Consider the following 19,119-nt stretch of genomic DNA (forward strand, 5'->3'; position numbering starts at 1 on the left):
AAACTGAACGTGTTTAATTGTGGTGCTATTCAAAACACACCTCAGCCACACTCAAATGTAACACTGCGCCCTATGTTATTATTTCGCACATTATAGCAGCATATTATTCAGAACCATGTAATAACCCGTGCAAAAAACACCGCAGATGCTGAAGATCTGAAATACCAGATAAAGGCTGGAAATGCGCATCAGATTAAGCAGGGAGAGAAACCGAGTTAACGTTTCCGATGAAAGGCCATCGACCTGCAACGTCCATTCTGTTTCCCTTTACACAGATGCTGCCTGACCTGATAAGCATTCAGAGCGTTGTTTTTGATCCAGCACAAAATTGGCGTGCACAAGTTGACTGCAAATTTCGGTAGGTGTCAGAAAAAATTCTGACTAGCTATCTTATCTATGCCTGTCATTATTTTAGAAACTTCTGAGTCCCCCCAGCCTCCAGTATTCCAGAGAAAACAACCTAAGTTTGTCCAACCTCTCCTTATGGCTCATATCCTCTAATCCAGGCAGCATCCTGGTAGACCTCTTCTGCACCCTTTCCAAAGCCTCCACACCCCTCATATAATAGGGCACCAGCATCTCACACAATACTCCAAGTGCAGCCTAACCAAAATTTTATATAGCTACACATGACTTGCTTACTCTTATACTCAATGCCCTGACCAATGAAGGCAAGCATGCTTTCCACCTTCTTTACCACCCTATCTATTTGCGTGGTCACTTTCAGGGAGCTATGGACTTGGACCCCCAAGATCCCTCTGTACATCAATGCTGCTAAGGGTCCGGCCATTAACTGTATACTTTACATTTAACCTCGCAAAGTGCAACACTGCACACTTGCTTGGATTAAACTCTATCTGCCATTTTTCCGCCCCTCTCTGTAACTGATTTATATTCTGCTGTATCCTTTGACAGCCCTCTACACTGTCCACAACACCAATCTTTGTGTCGTTTGCAAACTTACGAACCCACCCATCTATATTTTCATCCACATCGACGCTCAGCAATTAAGTCTGATTCAGCCTTTTGAACAAATACTCCATTTACTGGTAACAGGACTTTTGTGCTGGGACCTCTGAATAATCAATACTGTGATAAGTTTACAGAGACAAGATAAAGCAAAAATGTAGTAATATGAATGCTTTCACAGAAGATGTGCAAAAAGTGTGCCAAAAATATAGAAAGAGTGAACTGAATCGGCTGGGTTTCATTAATCACTGAGCATTTAATTTAGTCCCTTAGCTGTAGTTCTGTAGCTCACTGCTAGTTTTCATCCAATTTCTAATGATAAACCATTCAGGCATCATAATAAGAACTTAGAGAAAGGCTGCTCAATTAACTCCAGATGCCAGATTTCTTTTGAAAAGAAAATTTTAATAAATTTATAATATATTTATATTACACTTTTAGTGTAGTAAAATGACACAAGTCATTTCAGAGAAGCATTTGATTCAGAGCCACATCTGGGGATATTAGGCAAATAACCAATACCATGTCAAAATGGTTAAGTTTTAAGTATTATCTTGAAAGAAAGAAATAGAGAGGTGGAGAAGCTCATCTGGGGAATAGCATGGCACAGGGCCTATGATGCTGAAGACATTGCCTCCAGTGATACACTAATCAAAATGAGTGATGCACAAGAGGCAAGAATTGGTGGAGGACAGCAATTTTAGAGGCTGGGGGGACTCAGAAGTTTATAAAATAATGACAGGCATAGATAAGGTAGCTAGTCAGAATTTTTTTTCCCAGGGTAGAAATGTCAAGTACTAGAGGACGTACATTTAAGGTGAGAGCGGGCAAGTTTTTTTTATACAGAGAGTGTTAGGTGCCTGGAGTTAGTTTTGCTTGCTGAGGCCAGGTACTTTTTTTCCCAAAAGAAACACAAACAACACTGCTGCAATTCTGGAATTCAATGTCACAATTTTTAAGAAAGATATGTTTAAAGTTATAGGCTTTGATGAATGCTTTTGCTGGAACACGGACTATTTACTCATTGAGTCTGCAAGTTAATGAGGTGTACAAGAACAGCCATCTAGTCCACACTAGTGTCTACACTCCACACATGTCTCCTCTCATTCCACTTATCTCACTCTTTCATTGCAAGGAGACTGGTAGCTAATTTGCATACAAGAACCCAGCATTCAACAAGAGAACTAAGGAACCTTCCTCAATATAAGAGTAGGTGTCTGAGATGGAAAATAAAAATAGAAGACACTCAGGCAGTACCTATGGAAAGTGAAACAGAATTGTTACTTCAGATTGATTACATGAATTAAGGTCTGCAAGAAAAAGAAGGTTTTTTTTCTTGCAGACCTTAATGCAAAAAATGCAGAAAAAGAGGGAGTGAGTTAAAGAAAAGATTTGTGGCAGTGGAAAGATTTAAATGGCAAAAGGAATGATAGTACAAGGTGAAAAAGGGTGATAATAGTGCAAGGAAAGGAAGAAAAAAATAGTCAAGAGAAGGCAAAAGGAGAATAATCATCTGAAATTTAAAGAAATCCATTGTGGACTGAAAATTTAAAATACCAACAGAAAATTCTGCAAGTGTTCATTATCATTATGGAGGATCTATCCTGGGCCCAACACATTGATGCAATCACCAAGAAGGAACACCAGTGGCTCTACTTTGTTAGGAGTTTGAGGAGATTCGGTATATCACCGAAGACTCATACAAATTTCGATAAATGTAGAGAGCATTCTGACTGGTTGCATCACAGCCTGGTATGGAGGCTCCAATGCACAGGATCACAAGAGGCTGCTGAGAGTTGTAGAATCAGCCAGCTCCATCACAGGCACAATCCTTCCTAACATCAAGGACATCCTCGAGAGGCACTGCCTCAAAAAGGCAGCATCCATCATTCAGGACCCTCACCATCCAGGACATGCCCTCTTCTCATTACCGCCATCGGGAAGGAGGTACAGGAGTCTGAAGGCCCATGCTCAACGATTCAGATACAGCTTCTTCCCCTCCACCATCAGATTTCTGAATGGCCCATGAACGACTACCTCATTTTTTTTTTGGCACTATTTACTTATTTTTGTAATTTATAGTAATGTACTGCCGCAAGACAACAAATTTCACATTATATAAATGATAATAAATCTGATTCTGACTCTGATTACCTGAAATTGTTGAACAATGCTGAATATGGAAGTTGGTAATGTGGGGACGAAGAGTTCAAAGTAAGATGAAAAATTAAAGTGGTTTTGGTTTATTATTGTCACTTGTACCAAGGTACAGTGAAAAACTTGTCTTGCATACCAATTGTACAGGTCAATTCATTACACAGTGCAGTTACATTGAGTTAGTACAGAGTGCATTGAGGTAGTACAGGTAAAAACAATAACAGTACAGAGTAGTGTCACAGCTACAGAGAAAGTGCAGTGCAATAAGGTGCAAGGTAGATCGTGAGATCAGAGTCTATCTCATCGTCTAAGGGAACCGTTCAATAGTCTTATCACAGTGGGATAGAAGATGACTTCTCAGGAAATCTTCTCAGGAAGATGTCTGGCAGTTAAACAGATGCAAATTAAAAGACATAACCAGATCATTGAAAAATTGAGGTCCAAGGCAGTTGAACACCACTGGGATCCCTTTATGGAACCTCACTTAAGGGATGTGGATGGCACACTACGGAAGCCAGATGTTGTACCTGTGAAAGGAAGCAAGGCGGCCGTAGTTGATGTCACCATAAGATTGGAAGGTGGTACGTGCCCCCAGGCTCCTGTATCTTCTGCCTGATGAAAGAGGAGAGAGAATGACCCGGGTGGGTGGTGTCTTTGATTATGTTGGCTGCTTCACCAAGGCAGCAAGAGGTAATTCGCCAAGGCAGCGAGTGACAGGTGATTAAAAACGTACTTGTGAAGTGAACAGAGGCATTCTGCAAAGGAGTCATCCAACCTATGTGTGGATACATTTATGGTCAAACTAGACAGTCGACATTTCGGGTAGAGACCCTTCATCAGGACTCAGGCCAGTTTTTTTCTTTTACGTTTCATTGAATAATACATCAGTGAATCGCAGTTACTATACCTGGATTTCACGTTTTATGCGAAATCACTGCTGCGCATTGCTCTGACAACAACTTTGCGTCCTGTTATTTTGGGCAGCGGAACGGTGATCTCTGCTTTAAGAGCTCCGTTCTCGCGAGATATGGCCCTTGGAGACGAGAGTTTGTGATAGCGACGGTGCTGGTGGGGAGTCTGGCCTCAGAGGTGAGTGGAGCTGCACCGCCGCCGGGCCTCGGGTAGCCCGCCTCCCGTTCCCGGTGTTGTCCGGTTAACTGGCCGGCCTGAGAGGAAGCGTCGCTCTCTAGGGAACCATCAGGGCGAAGAGTGTCCATTGGAGGGCTTAAGTGGTTGCGGGCCCCCCGAGGGCCCCAGGCGGCGAGGAGCCCCCCTCCCCTCTCCCCCCTCCCCTCTCCCCCCTCCCCTCTCCCCCCTCCCCTCTCCCCCCTCTCCCCCCTCTCCCCCCTCTCCCCCCTCCCTCCCCTCCCCCTCTCCCCCCTCTCCCTCTCCCCCCTCCCCCTCTCCCCTCTCCCCCCTCCCCTCTCCCCCCTCCCCTCCCCCTCCCTCCCTCCCCCTCTCCTCCCCTCCCTCCCTCCTCCCCTCCCCCTCTCTCCCCTCCCCCTCTCTCCCCTCCCCCTCTCTCCCCTCCCCCTCTCTCCCCCTCCCCCCTCCCCCTCTCTCCCCCTCCCCCTCTCTCCCCCTCCCCCTCCCCCACCTCTCCTTCCCCCCCACCTCTCCTTCCCCCCACCTCTCCTTCCCCCCCCACCTCTCCTTCCCCCCCACCTCTCCTTCCCCCCCACCTCTCCTTCCCCCCCCCTCTCCTTCCCCCCCACCTCTCCTTCCCCCCCACCTCTCCTTCCCCCCCCACCTCTCCTTCCCCCCCCACCTCTCCTTCCCCCCCACCTCTCCTTCCCCCCCCACCTCTCCTTCCCCCCCACCTCTCCTTCCCCCCCACCTCTCCTTCCCCCCCCACCTCTCCTTCCCCCCCCACCTCTCCTTCCCCCCCCACCTCTCCTTCCCCCCCCCACCTCTCCTTCCCCCCCCCACCTCTCCTTCCCCCCCCACCTCTCCTTCCCCCCCACCTCTCCTTCCCCCCCCACCTCTCCTTCCCCCCCCCACCTCTCCTTCCCCCCCCCACCTCTCCTTCCCCCCCCCACCTCTCCTTCCCCCCCCCACCTCTCCTTCCCCCCCCACCTCTCCTTCCCCCCCCCACCTCTCCTTCCCCCCCCCACCTCTCCTTCCCCCCCCCACCTCTCCTTCCCCCCCCCACCTCTCCTTCCCCCCCCACCTCTCCTTCCCCCCCCACCTCTCCTTCCCCCCCCCACCTCTCCTTCCCCCCCCCACCTCTCCTTCCCCCCCCCACCTCTCCTTCCCCCCCCCACCTCTCCTTCCCCCCCCCACCTCTCCTTCCCCCCCCCCACCTCTCCTTCCCCCCCCCACCTCTCCTTCCCCCCCCCACCTCTCCTTCCCCCCCCCACCTCTCCTTCCCCCCCCCACCTCTCCTTCCCCCCCCCCACCTCTCCTTCCCCCCCCCCACCTCTCCTTCCCCCCCCCCACCTCTCCTTCCCCCCCCCACCTCTCCTTCCCCCCCCCACCTCTCCTTCCCCCCCCCACCTCTCCTTCCCCCCCCCACCTCTCCTTCCCCCCCCCACCTCTCCTTCCCCCCCCCCACCTCTCCTTCCCCCCCCACCTCTCCTTCCCCCCCCCCACCTCTCCTTCCCCCCCCCACCTCTCCTTCCCCCCCCCACCTCTCCTTCCCCCCCCCACCTCTCCTTCCACCCCCCCCCCACCTCTCCTTCCCCCCCCCACCTCTCCTTCCCCCCCCCACCTCTCCTTCCCCCCCCCCCACCTCTCCTTCCCCCCCCCCACCTCTCCTTCCCCCCCCCCACCTCTCCTTCCCCCCCCCCCACCTCTCCTTCCCCCCCCCCACCTCTCCTTCCCCCCCCCCACCTCTCCTTCCCCCCCCCCCCCCCCACGGGCCCCCGGCGGTGAGGAGCGGCCCCCTCTCTTTAAATGCGTCCACTCTCAAGCTCTTTAGACTCATTGAAGGCTGCAGCCAACTGGAGAGAGTCAACGAGAGTACTGTGCCGCCTTAAACTGCTGTAATCCCCATATAAAAGGGTTGTCAGATAGCACAGAGAATGCCAAGATTTCAGCAAATGTATTTTAAAGTCAGCATGCTGTGTGATGTGAAGGGGAACTTGCAGGTGGTATTGTGCCCATGCATTGGCTTTACTTATCCTTGTAGGCAGCAGAGAGCTTGAGGGATGCTGTTGAAGAAACCAGGAAGTGTTCTTGCATGTTGTAGGCAGTACATGCTGCAGTTACAGAGTACTATTGGCAGTGAGAGTGAGTGTTTCAGGTGTTAGTCAAGTAAGTCCTGTCCTGGATGCTGTTGAGCCTCTTGTGTTGGAACGTTCAACCATTCCTTTGCAGGATGTAGCTGATTCTAGCAGGAGAGTATTATGTATCCTTGGTTAGCCTGCAAAAGGTACGATGAGTTGCTGCCTTCACCTACAGTTGTCTATTTGGAGAAGGTGCTCCTACGGAGCTTTTGGGTGGGGTGTTCCAGTATTTGCAGCTGGTGACGCTGGAGAAACCAAATGCAAGCTGAGTGATTGCTCTGAAGAACACATCTGTTCAGTCTCCAGAAATTACCCTGAGCTTCCAGTTGTCATCAACACAGAAATGGGCTCTTAAGCCCATGAGTTTGTGCTGGCCATCAAGCAATCATTTTGCACTAATCCTACACTATTCGCTAGTTTTGTAAAAATTTCCCCTCATTCCAATCAACTTTGTCTTCTACCCTCTTTCCCTCCAACCCCCAATCCCCAATTCTTCTACTCACATTTGCAATAGAGGCAATTTGCTGTGGCCAATTAACCTGCCAAATTGCACACCTTGGGGATGTGGGAGGAAACTGGAGCAGCCGGAGGGAACCCATGCAGTCACGTAAAGGATGTGCAGACTTCACACAAGTCAGGTAAAACTTGAATTGCTGGAGCTGTGAGGCAGCAGCTTGACTAGCTGTGTCACTCTGTTGCCCAGATGTCTGCCACTTGAATTCGCCATCCCATTACCAACCTGACCTTTCTATCTTTGGCCTCCTACACTGTTCCAACAAAGCCTGACATAAGACTGTGAGGAAAAGCATCTCATCCTCTGGTTGGTTCTGACTAAATGACATGTTTACAGAGTTTTTCTCTGTGATGCTGTCTAAGTGTTTCTAGCATTCTTTTACTACTGGAATGTTCTGAATCTCTCAATTTCAATGTTTTTGCTTTCTCTCTTCCCTGTTCTCATTTCTTTCTAAACATCAACTGTCCATTTCCCTCTGTAGATGCTGCCTGACCTGCTGAGTTTCCCCAGCACTTTGTGTTTTGCTGTGATATCTTTTGATTCTACCTCTCTTGTTACATAATTTAAAAAAAATTCACTCTGAGTCAAACAAGACTTGCCTTTAACAAACCTGGGTAGGCTACTTTCTATTAACTTAAGCTTCTCTAAGTGGTTGATGTTTTTCCAATTATTATTTCCAAGAGCTTCCCAACCACCAAGTTTAAGCTGGCTAGCCCATGGTTTTTAGGCAATTCCTTAAACCCATTGACAGCATCACACACGTCCCAGTGTCTGTGGAGGGTTGGAAGTTCATGGCAAGCTCCTTCCTCGTAACCCCCATCCCACTTCCCTTGGCAAAATTGGATGCATCCCACCTATACCGGGTTGCTTATTTAAGCATAGCCAGCCTTTCTAATCCTAATTTTCACTTCATCTGTAAAAGCTTTGCTTCTAGGGAGATACTGGCAGCATCCTTTTCTTTGGTAAAGACCAATATAGAGTACTGTTAATCATCCCAAACTTCCAGGAAACAAGGTTGTGAGGATGACATAAATGCCTAGAAATTAAACTTCAGGTGTTTTTAATGCAGTAAATAAGTGCATATTGGAAGTTGCAATTAAATCTCAAATTTGGAATATTATTGCTTTAAGGAATGGTTATCTTTGTTTCCTTTTTCATAGAATCATAGAAATGTACAGCACAGAAATGGCTCCTTATGGCTCCTTACGGCCCACCTCATCCATACCGTGATGACTAGCCATGTTAATCCTATTTGCCTACATTAGGCCCGTATCCCTCTACTCCTTTCCAAGTACTGATCCAAATACCTTTTAAACGTTGTAATTGTATCTGCCTCCATTACCTCTGGCAGTTTGTTCTAAAATGTTTATCACCACCTGGGTAAAAAAAGCTTATCCCTCGGATCTCCTTTAAATTTCTACCTCTCACCTTGTACCTGTGCCTTCTAGACTTCCTTGCCCTTGGGGGGGGGGGGGGGTGGGCAGTGGAGATTGTGACAATCTATCCTATCTCTGCCCATCATAATCTTGTAAACCTCTATAAGGTTACCACCCAGTCTCCTATGTTCCAATGAGAATTAACCCAGCCTATTTATTGCTGCCTCTCTATTGCTGTCACATCCTTCCTGTAGTCTGGTGACTAGAACTATACATAATACTCAAGTGTGGTCTAACCAATGTTTTGTACACTGCAACGTGATATCCCATCTCTTGAACTCAATGCTTCAGCCTATGGAGGCAAACATACTAAATGCCGCCTTCACTACCCTATCCACCTATGTCATCACTTTCAGGGAGCTGTGGTCCCACAGTCATCTACTCTATATGTTGTAACAGAATTTGATCTCCCAAAGTGCATTACCTCGCACTTGTCTGGATTGAACTCTATCTGCCAGCACTCTGTGCAATTTTCCAGCTGATCTTCTTTGTTATCTATGACTCCACCAATTTCTGTCATCTGCAGACTTGATAATTGTATTCCTTACATTCTGATCCAAGTCATTTATAACAAAGTTCTCCGCACCATTACAGATTTGCAGTCAGAAAAGCATTCATCCATCACTACTCTCTGCCTCCACTTACCTAGCCAATTTTGGATTCAGTTCACCAATGCACCTTGGCCCTTGTGCCTTAACCTTCAGTGTGGGACCTTGACAAGAGCCTTAGTAAAGTCCAAATAGACAACCTCTACCACCTGCTTTCATCAATCACTTTGGTTACTTCCACAAAAAACTCAGTCAGATTTCTGTGAAGTGATTGCTCATGCCCAAAACTGTGCTAAATCAATCCCTGCCTTTCCAAGTGAACATAAATCCTGTCCCTTAGAACCTTCTTCAATAACTTCCTAATCACTGATGTCAGGCTCACTGGCGTTTAGTTTCCAGGCTTATCCCTACTGTTCTTTTTGAACAAAATGACAACATTAGATATCTTCCAGTTTTCTGATGCTTCACCTGTGGCTAATGAAGATGTAAAAATCTGTCAGAGTCCCAGCAATCTTTTTTGCTTCCCTTGGCATCCCGAGCATTGACACCTAACCTGAGTGTTTCACAGGTTCTTGCTGTTTGTTTGCTCACAGTTGCATTGTCATTTGCTTGCTGACCCAGAGCAAGTGGATTGGTACTTTTGAAAGATGGCAATCTGTGTTTGCTCCAGAAAGACATGAAAATGAGGGGGAACATGGGCTAGGATCAGAGAAAATAAGAGAAGATGGGGAAATGTGTGGAATAATGGTAATGGTGCCCTTAATTGTTAGTGGCTCCAAACCTTTGCAATTAGTGATGGTATAGGGCACACAAACTGTGTCTGTAAACTGTAATAGCATTTTGGAGGCATCATTTATTTTCCTAGTGTTACGGACTCAGTGAAAGTCCCTTTAAGATAGAGAGTGTGTGTGTGGGGTGTGCTTACGTCAATAGAAGATAAAGGACGTAATGACGTTGTTGAAGAAGTTAGAAGAAGAAGGAGAGAGAGAGAGAGAGAAGGGAGAGAGACACCAGCCTGCTAGTGTTCTCTATCGATGGATGAGAAACAATAACTGTCTGCCACTGAAATCCATGTATGGAAGTTGGAAGTAATCCGGTGGAGTTCACTTTGTTGCTGACCTGTAGAAGGAAACAGGTATTTGTGTGTGGACGACCATGATTCGGATGCTTTTCGGGGCGAGGAAGTCACTACCGAGTAAACACTGGAGTGTCGTTTGGGATCCCTCATGGAACATTTGGATTTCGTATGTACTCTCTCTCTGTTTTTCTACATCTACGTCTTATCTTCAGACAACGGTGGTTGTTGAAGAAGCCCTTGCTCATGTTTCACCTTATGGCTTGCGGAACTGAACTTTAAGAACCATTCCGGAGCTTGGAGTTTGGGACTTTGCCACACACACACGAAGAGTTTAGTTTTGGGGTTAACGTTCGAGGTTTAACATTTTTGAATTCTAACATACTAACATTTTTACTTTTATTTTACGTATTATCATAAGTAGTGATTAATAAAATAGTTTTTAAACACTGAATCATGCTCAGTGTGTTTCTTTTGTTGCTGGTTCGTGACACTAGTCATGGCTTAATTGGTTGTACAGTATATTGAACATAAATGATATTTTTGGGGGAACATTTTAAATTGCAGCTCATCTTGCACAATAAAAAGACATGACATATTCTGAGTTATTTATGTAGGTCATAGATTACAAACCTTTGATCCAATTTCTGTTGTTAAATAGTGAGAATCAGCTGTATATTTTGATGACACGATCACCTCATGAAGTGCAGTGGGGAACTAAAATGTGTATTAGGGTGAATTGTGACAGAAAATGTCCTGTCCCACTTCCTGATGGGCACAACTTCAACAGGAAATGTGTGCAAACTCTTCAAAATGTAGATAAAATGCTTTTTGTGTAATGTAGGCTTAACATTGAGCACAGGTTCATTTTCTAAGCAAAAGAGTCTACAAAGGGATTATAGGTATGTTAAGTGAGTGGATAAACATATGGCATTAGTGTTCCTTTTTTTTGCACTATATTTATTTTGTAACTTGTAGTTTTTTTTTGGTCTTTGCATTGTACTACTGCTGCAAAACAATTTTCAAGAATATGATTGCAGAATATTGTTTAAATTGATGGAGACTACAAAATGCTGGTGTACAAAGGAAACTGGGTGACCTTGTACATGAAATACAAAGTTAATATGCAAGTACTGCAAGTAATTAGGAAGGCAAATGGAATGTAGGCTTTTATTACAATCAGGAGTACAAAATTGGGAAGTCTTGCTAACTGTGCAGGGTGTTGGTGAGACTACGCCTGGAGTACTGAATCCTTATTTAAGCAGGTAATTAGGAAGGCAAAAAGAAGACTAGCCCTTATTACTTGTGGATGAAATATCGTAGAAGCCAAGTCCTACTACAACTATACAGGGTGAGACAACACTTGGGAGTATTGTGTATAGTTTTACTTTCCTTAATCAATGTGGGATATACATTGGAGTGGTTCAGAGAAGATTCTGTTGTTTGCTTCCTGGGATGAAAGAATTATTTAATGAGGAAAGTTTACCTGTATGTGTTAGAAGAATGATAAGTGATCATTTAATAATCTAAGCAGCTGACGTTGGTAAATGTTGTGAGGATGTTTCTTCTCATGGAGTGATATCTAGAATTAGAAGACAGTATCAGAATAAGGAGCTCAACATTTATGACAAGATGAGCAACTTCTCTCAAATGAAATGAATACTTGGAATTCTCTATTCTGGAAAGCTATGGAGGTTGAATCATTAAATATATTCTGAGAGAGATAATATTGGGGAATCTAGGGGTATGAGGAATAAATAACGAAGTAGAATTGAGGCCAAAATCAGACCAGCCATGATCTTATCAAATGGCAGACTAGGTTTGAGGGGCTATTTGGCCTATTCCTGCTCCTGTTTCTTTTGAGAATGCATGGATAACTTTCTTGGTCCTTAAACTCTTCCTCCTATCCTATTACTACTGCATACTGTTCACATACTGAGAGAAGACTTTTGGGTTCCCTGAAATTCTGTTTTCACTTTGCCCATTTTATTTTCCTTTTCATGCCTCTTCTCAGCTTGTAATATTCAGCTTGTTTAAATCCTTGCATTTATTATGCATCTCTTTCTGTGTTTCATCATATTTGTATCTCTTTTGTCATTCAAGGAGTTGTGGCTTTAGTTCCTCTACTTTTTCCTGCCCTGTAGGAATGTACTTAGCTGTTATATGAAACATCTCTTATTTAAAGTTCTCCCAGTATTCTATTACTATTTTACTTGCTTATCTTTGGTTCTACTTTGCCTTGATCATAGTCTCTCTTATCCCATTAAAGTTAGTCCTTCTCTAATGAAGTTCTACTTGAGATTGGTAATGAAAAGCAGTAACATACAATCTAAATTTTATAACTTATCTTCCAACAACACCTGGCACACCTTGTTCTTCAGATTCTTTTTTCCTTGGGCTGAAAACATTAATCAAGGAAGTACTCCTGAATGCATTCCCTTTCTCCTGAGTCCCCAAAATAACCAATCCACAGTTCTTCTGTTTCTCTGTAATTTTCCTGCTGATTCTGTCCCTTAAGGACATCCTCTCTACCACTTTTATCTTCCATAATTGGGGATCAGTACCTCTTGCAGTTTGGGGAGGTCCCTGCTTGTCATCTTGTGCTACTCTCCCCAGGACTGGAGGTGTACTCTGAACTTGCTCTCCACCTGCCAATTAACCCTTGCTGCCTTATTCCTGCTACTTTGTTCATGATATATCTTTAAGGGTTTTGAAATTGTATGTTAACTTTTCTTTTGAGCATTAGTAGTTGCTCAAATATCTTCCAGCACAAAAGCATTTATTGATTTATTTATCTAACCTTTCTTTTTTGCAGGTTTTGTCTGGGAAATAATTGGCACATATTTATGAAATCATCAACGGGACAGACGCTTTGGTTTAATGCCTCTGGATTTGACGCACAACTATGAGTCTGAAATTTGAGGATGAAGACAGATTTACTAATAACTATGAACAACCTTTATCACTGTGGAAACTAATAGAGGAATGTGTCCCTCCATGTGAGAGAGATGAAATCAGGGTAATTCTGGGAGAATCAGCAGTAGATCTCACCCTGGATTTGCATGCAGAGGCAAGAAATATCACTATTGGTGCCATACTCTGGCTAAAAGTGTTTTCACGTGATTAAGTATTTCAGATGTAGAATCGCAGAGAAGTGGGCCATTTGTTCTGTTGTGCTTTTGCTTGGTCCCTATGCTTGCTTTTGTAAAGTTTCTCATACTTGATTACCTGGCCAAATCTCATCGTACATAATTTGTAGTATTAGATTTCATCACCTTTTAAGTTGGTGCATGCAAGTTCTTCCCAGCTTATTGATTGAGAGAAAAAAATATTTCACCTTCCTCAATGTTTATTTGATGGTTTTAAACCTGTGACCTCCAGCAAATGGATGATATATACCTGTTTTTGTTCAGAATTCAGCCATTGGATACTTTACAGCTGTTTCACTTTTCTCTGAGTAAAGCAGAAGTATAATTCAAAAGCCTCTTACTGGTTGAAAATGTTATATCTAAAAGTATGGTATTGGAGGCATCACGCCTTTGTTTAAAAAAAAGTCAAAAATATGTTAATTTGCTGAAATAGCTCCTTGACTACTTGAGCAAATGTCTGATTTAACTTAATCTGATAGTCAGAAAGGAAAAGTAACCAGCAGAAAAATGAGCAGTCAAATCCATAAGTTTATCATCAGGAAGGAACATTTCTAACTGTAAATAATTTAACAATTCTGAAAAATTATGACTGAATGTCCTAAAAAAAAATACTTGCTTTGATATTTGGAATATGCAATAAATTTAATTCCATTGGTTTTCTTTCAACCAGACTAGATATGAAAAGGAAGATTCATCCAGGTTGAAGATCAACAATATATCAGGCAAATTGTGTGCAAGGGAAATGCACTGCCAGAGCTGTGGTTCCTCAACTCCTCTTGTATTCATAATGCACAGGTGGAAAAGCTTTTATGAAGAAATTCCAAGTGAAAAAGGGATATGTTCTAAGAACTTGCAGTGGAAGTAGTTGCCCAATCTTCCTCAATAAACTGGTCAAAATCTTAACAGAGAGCAGAAAGATGTGCATCATGGGTGGGGGAGATAAATAAACAATAGTCAAATCTTTAATTCCTTTCATCCTTTTAAGATTAAATTTGTCATTCAATGAAAATGGTTATGATAAACTTCAGGGGGGCATGTCATTTTGACTACTTTTTAAGCTTGCACATGTTGAATGAAATGTTCCAGTGTTTATCATTGGCAGTTTGACAATGGAAATGGGTGGGGACCATCCTGGGAAATGCAATTACAGCAATGGGCTGGTGAAGAACTTCCAATTGATCAAGGGAAGCAAGATTAAGCACAAGTATGTTAGAATTATATGATTGAAAGGGAGGAGATAAAGTAAAAAGTGCATGCAAGGAGGCCACAATTTAAAAGAAACAATAAACTTGCTTTTATAGAAAATAATCACGTTAACAACTAGCACAATACTATAACTTTAAATTTCTTATTTGCATACTGAGATGTGCTATATAAATTCAAATAAAATGAATTTTAGTCAGATCATAGAATCAGAGAAAATTTCAACACGGGGTTATTTGATCAAAAAAAAGAGCAACCTTAACCTTGCCCTGTCTCCCAGCATTAGGTCTGCAGCACTGCATGCCACATCCAAATATATTTTAAATACAATGAACATTACTGCTTCTACCATCCTTTCAGGCAGCAATTTTCTAACCCTACCACCCTCTGGTAGGAAAGATTTTTACATCAATTCCTCTCTAATCCTACCAATTAATTTTAATCCATGTCCCTGGTTTTTGATTCATCTACTAAAGAAAATGGGTTCTTTAACTCTGTCAATTAAGTTTGTCAGATCCGGTTATCTTCGAATCCACAGGTTCTTTCAGAAGTCCAGGAATGAGTTGAAAACAACTTGCTTGGTGTTTCACAAAGTTTTATTGGAAAAGTTTAAAACAAAGAAACAGTCACAGAGCACATGGCACTGGCTTTGATGAGCCGAGACAAAGGGAACAAAATGTGAGCTCAGGCCAGGAGACCCGAGCAAGAGAGAGATTAACAAAAAGCGACACCTTTTATACCTGAGATAAAGATGCTCTTTAGCTAACAATAGTCCAATCAGGAAACCTATTAGATACTTGTGGCCAAACCAACCAATGAAAAAAACCACATATTCACCTGATGGACAAACCAATAAGCTAGTAAGCGGCCATTCCTTTTGCTGCCACTTGAGGTGTATTAAACATTATACATGTTAAAAGACTAATTAAAACAGTCGAATCCAACAAGTTGTTCCTCCTACTATGTTCGAAAGAAAATTAAATTACCTAAGTCTGTCTATCTTTCCTTGCAGCTACAATTTTGCAACATCCTCATAAATCTCCTCTGCAATGACCTCTTTCTACTAACAGTACTGTACTCTGTTGTGGCCTGAAAAATGTTGTATGTATTTCCAACATAACCTTCTACTCTTGTATTCTATGCCTCTGCTAATAAAGGAAAGCATTCTAGATAATTACTCTGCCTGGATTTTATCACTGGGAAAAATTACTGATAAATGTCTTATTGAGGAGGGACCTAAATTCTTCTTTACTCCTTTGAGACAAGAAGAAAGAGATAGAAGGGGAAATAGTAAAGGCTCATGTGTTTTGGGGCCTAACCACAGGGGACAAAATGTTGCAGGAGGGTTTCAGAAAGTTGGGACAATCATATACCACAGAACTAAAAACATGATGAGCTCAAATGGTTAAGCGTGGCTGCTTTGCTTTCCTTAAGGATGTCAGTGAGCCAATTTAATTACTTGATTTTTTTTTTTCCCTAGCAGCACGCTGCATCTTACCAGAGTTGATGGATTGGCAACAATATAAGAAACAGGAGCAGGAATAAGTCAGTTGATCCCTTACGCCTGGTTCACAATTCAATATAATCATGGCTGATCTTTTACCTTGGCACTACTTTCCTGCAGTAAGACCATGCCCAGTAATTCCATGATTTCTGTCTCTTGATTTCTGTATTGAAAGTGTTCGGCAATTAATCTTCCACAGAACTCCTGGGTAGTGAACTCCAAGATTCACTACTTTCTGGGTGAAGAATTTTTTTTTCCTCATCTGTTCAGAATGGCTGATCCCTTACTTTGGAAATGTGATTTTTTTTTTCTTTCTTTCCCCACCCCCACCATTTCTAGACAACCCAGGCCAGGGGAGAGCATTTACTCTGCATTAACCATGTTGGCTGACTTGATAAGATCACTTGTTCTTCTGGACTTGGGAATACAGTCCTAGGATATTTGATCTCTCCATGTGCCAAACCCATCATCTCAGGAACCAATCTGGTAAATCTTCTCTGCAGTCCTTCTGTCACAAGCTTGTCCTTCCTTGGGTTGAGAGATCACACCTGTACAAAATATTCCAAATGTCGCCTCACCAGGGCTGTATATAATTGGAGCAAGACACCTCAACTCTTGTATTTGTTCTCTTTCAGTAAAGGCCAATATACAAGTTGCCTTCCGAATGAGTTGCTGAACCTGCATATTAACTTTCAGTGATTCCTGTACAAGAACACTCGAGTTCTTCTGAACACCAATACCTTTCAGTCCCTCATCATTTTAAACAGAAGGTATTTTGCCTTTCTATTTTTCTACTGGTGGATGACTGCACATTTTTCCACATCTTTCATTTACCATGTCCTTGCTTGTTCATTAGCCAGTTCATATCCCCTTGAAACTTCCTTTTACCTTTCTCAGAACCCACACTGCCACTCGGCTCAAAACCATCAGCAACTACGGATATATTATTCTTGCCCCCCCCCCCCCCCCAAAATCTTTTATAGAGACTGTGGCCACATGGAGTCTCAGAACCAATTCCTGTGGCACCCCACTGGTCATGGCCTCCCAAGAAATTTTGACTCTGTCCATTAATCAATCCTTATTCCACATCAGGGTATTACCCTGTACCCCTCCCTCCTCTTTCTCCCCTATGCACCTAATGTTGTTTAATAATCTCTTCTGTGGCATTCATGGAATGCCTTCTCAAAGCCCAAACACATGTCATTCACTGGTTTACTGTTATCTATTCTGCTAGTTACAGCCTCAGAAAATTCCAACTGAATTGACAAAAGTGATTTCCTTTTCATAAATCAAAGTTGACTCTGCTCAATCCTGTTATTATTTTCCAATTGCACTGGTACCACTTATAATAGATTCTGTCAAAATGGGTGCTGGTCTTTATTACTCTCTCGCGCTCTCCCTTCTCAAATCGTGGGGTGACATTTGCAACTTTTTCAATCTGGCATTTAGACTCTGGTACTTGGGCTTCTCATCAAATAATTTGACCACAATGTTGTCACCCTGGTGATACAATAAAACTTTGATAATCCAGCGCTCTTGGGATTTGAGTGCCAGACAAGCTGTTTTTCTGGACTATTGAATGTACTGCCATTAATATGCAAATACTTGTACATGTTACACAGTCATATAATAAATTTTCTAGTGAACCTGGTGAGTTTTAAAGAGGAGGAAATGTAGGACACTGGACCCAGCCCCAAACCTAACCATGTTCTGACACCTGATGTTCCAGTCATTTAACTTTGGTTCTGACCACACATCTTGCTCACACTCTGGATTAATGAGTGAACCAGATGGTGAACCATCAGGATTTCTGAACAATTAGATACTGGCTTATCAGAGATTTACTGCATTATGCAAAAAGTAGAATTAAACTCTTGAGCGTTCAAAGTCTTTATAGTTTTTTTTGAAGGTTTTGATAACTTTTCGGACCATTGCCATTTTACACCCATGGCCCACTTCAATTTTGGTGTGTGTGTGCAAGGATTGCAGAAATAGATTGATTTCAGCAGGCTTTATGAAACCTTTAAAACGGAGTAATTCATCCAATAAAAACAGAATAGTATTCTGTTTAAGACCTGAATCTGCTTCCCCCTATTCCAGACACTAAGATTGCAAGTGTGTGTGATCTTGCATTTAAACTCTGTATACTAATTGAGCAGGTCTTGGAACATAATGTAGAAAACATTCCGATAATTATGGTTTTCAGTAGCTTAATTACTTCTTTCCTGAAGTAGTTTGTGCCCTGTAATCTAAGTAACATGCTCTGAGGCATTTCTCCCAGACTTAATAGACATTAACTATTACACTTGCACAGAATGCAACCAAACTATGATTTGACATGCTGAAGATTGTTTACTTCAAATAGTTAAAGGCTGACAAATGATTAAGGAATTTCTCCTTAAATTTTGCTTCATTTATATCCCAATTGTATGCCTTGTCCTGATTTGATTGTTTACTTATATATTTAAACTGGAACAGGATATGGCTGGGGTGAACATAGGAATTTAAATTCTCTTTTTTTAAGAGCGGCACATAAAACAGATGCATCTTATCCACATACATGTTCTTAATGGAGTGGGATGGTGGGGGAAGGATGTAATTTCTCTGTCGTGGATATGATTGTATTGTTTAAAGGTTTTTTTTAATTTGAAGTGTGACTTGATTTTAAAAGATTTGTATTAATTGTGCATAAATGGTTTTGTTGCATTGATTGCAAACCAAGGATTTGGCAGTGTTTGATCTGGATACGTAATATACAAACTGAAGTCAGTGAGAACTTTGGCAGGTGGGGGAGGATGAGAGAAGCAGTTTAGAGCAGAGGGTGGATAATTGTACATTATAGTAAATTAACACTGTTTTATTATTTTTCTTTTGATTTAGCTTTATTATTTACCTTGCCCTGCTATATTTGACCTGCACCTAACTACAGTCAGTCCATTAGGGAGTGGTACTTTAACCTGTATATGCTATATTACCTTTACTTACATTGCATTCAATAGTAATTTTACCAGCAATTGCTGAGTTGTAACATTAATGAGGTTAGTTGGATGTGAAGAGATGATTCAATGCAATCTTAAGTGGCGAAAATAAAGATATCTACCACTTTTCCCCTCCATTGAGTAGGTCCTATGGGGTAACTCCATTTTAGTTAGATTATGGCTAATTGTCAGATTAAATCTATTTACTTACTTTCCTCAATGCCACTAATACCTTTTCTTAAAGTAGATGTTCTTGCAGTATTTGATAATCTGAATTATCTTGGCATTACCTTTTGGAGATCGATCTGGATTTCTGCTCCTACATGTGAATGTTGCTTCCTGTTTGTACCATTGAATCA

The 19,119-nt window shown here is 42.6% G+C and overlaps 1 protein-coding gene across 4 annotated transcripts in view; it reads left to right on the forward strand.

Annotated features, from left to right (window-relative positions):
- The first annotated feature begins 4,147 nt into the window (after positions 1 to 4,147).
- The window catches only part of ccdc24 (coiled-coil domain containing 24), a 56,792-nt gene continuing 41,820 nt past the window's right edge, over positions 4,148 to 19,119 (forward strand). Inside the window, exons 1-2 of one of the 4 annotated variants that reach the window (XM_052012896.1) lie at positions 4,148 to 4,215; positions 12,742 to 12,996. In XM_052012896.1, the coding sequence (XP_051868856.1) occupies positions 12,832 to 12,996 (165 nt within the window). In that variant the 5' untranslated portion in view covers positions 4,148 to 4,215; positions 12,742 to 12,831. Of the gene's footprint in view, positions 4,216 to 6,844; positions 6,992 to 11,053; positions 11,192 to 11,226; positions 11,278 to 12,741; positions 12,997 to 19,119 lie in introns of those variants that run through there. The other 3 variants (XM_052012897.1, XM_052012899.1, XM_052012898.1) reach the window with 3 other exon arrangements.

This window comes from Pristis pectinata, chromosome 3, assembly GCF_009764475.1.
Source record: "Pristis pectinata isolate sPriPec2 chromosome 3, sPriPec2.1.pri, whole genome shotgun sequence".
Taxonomy (NCBI): domain Eukaryota; kingdom Metazoa; phylum Chordata; class Chondrichthyes; order Rhinopristiformes; family Pristidae; genus Pristis; species Pristis pectinata.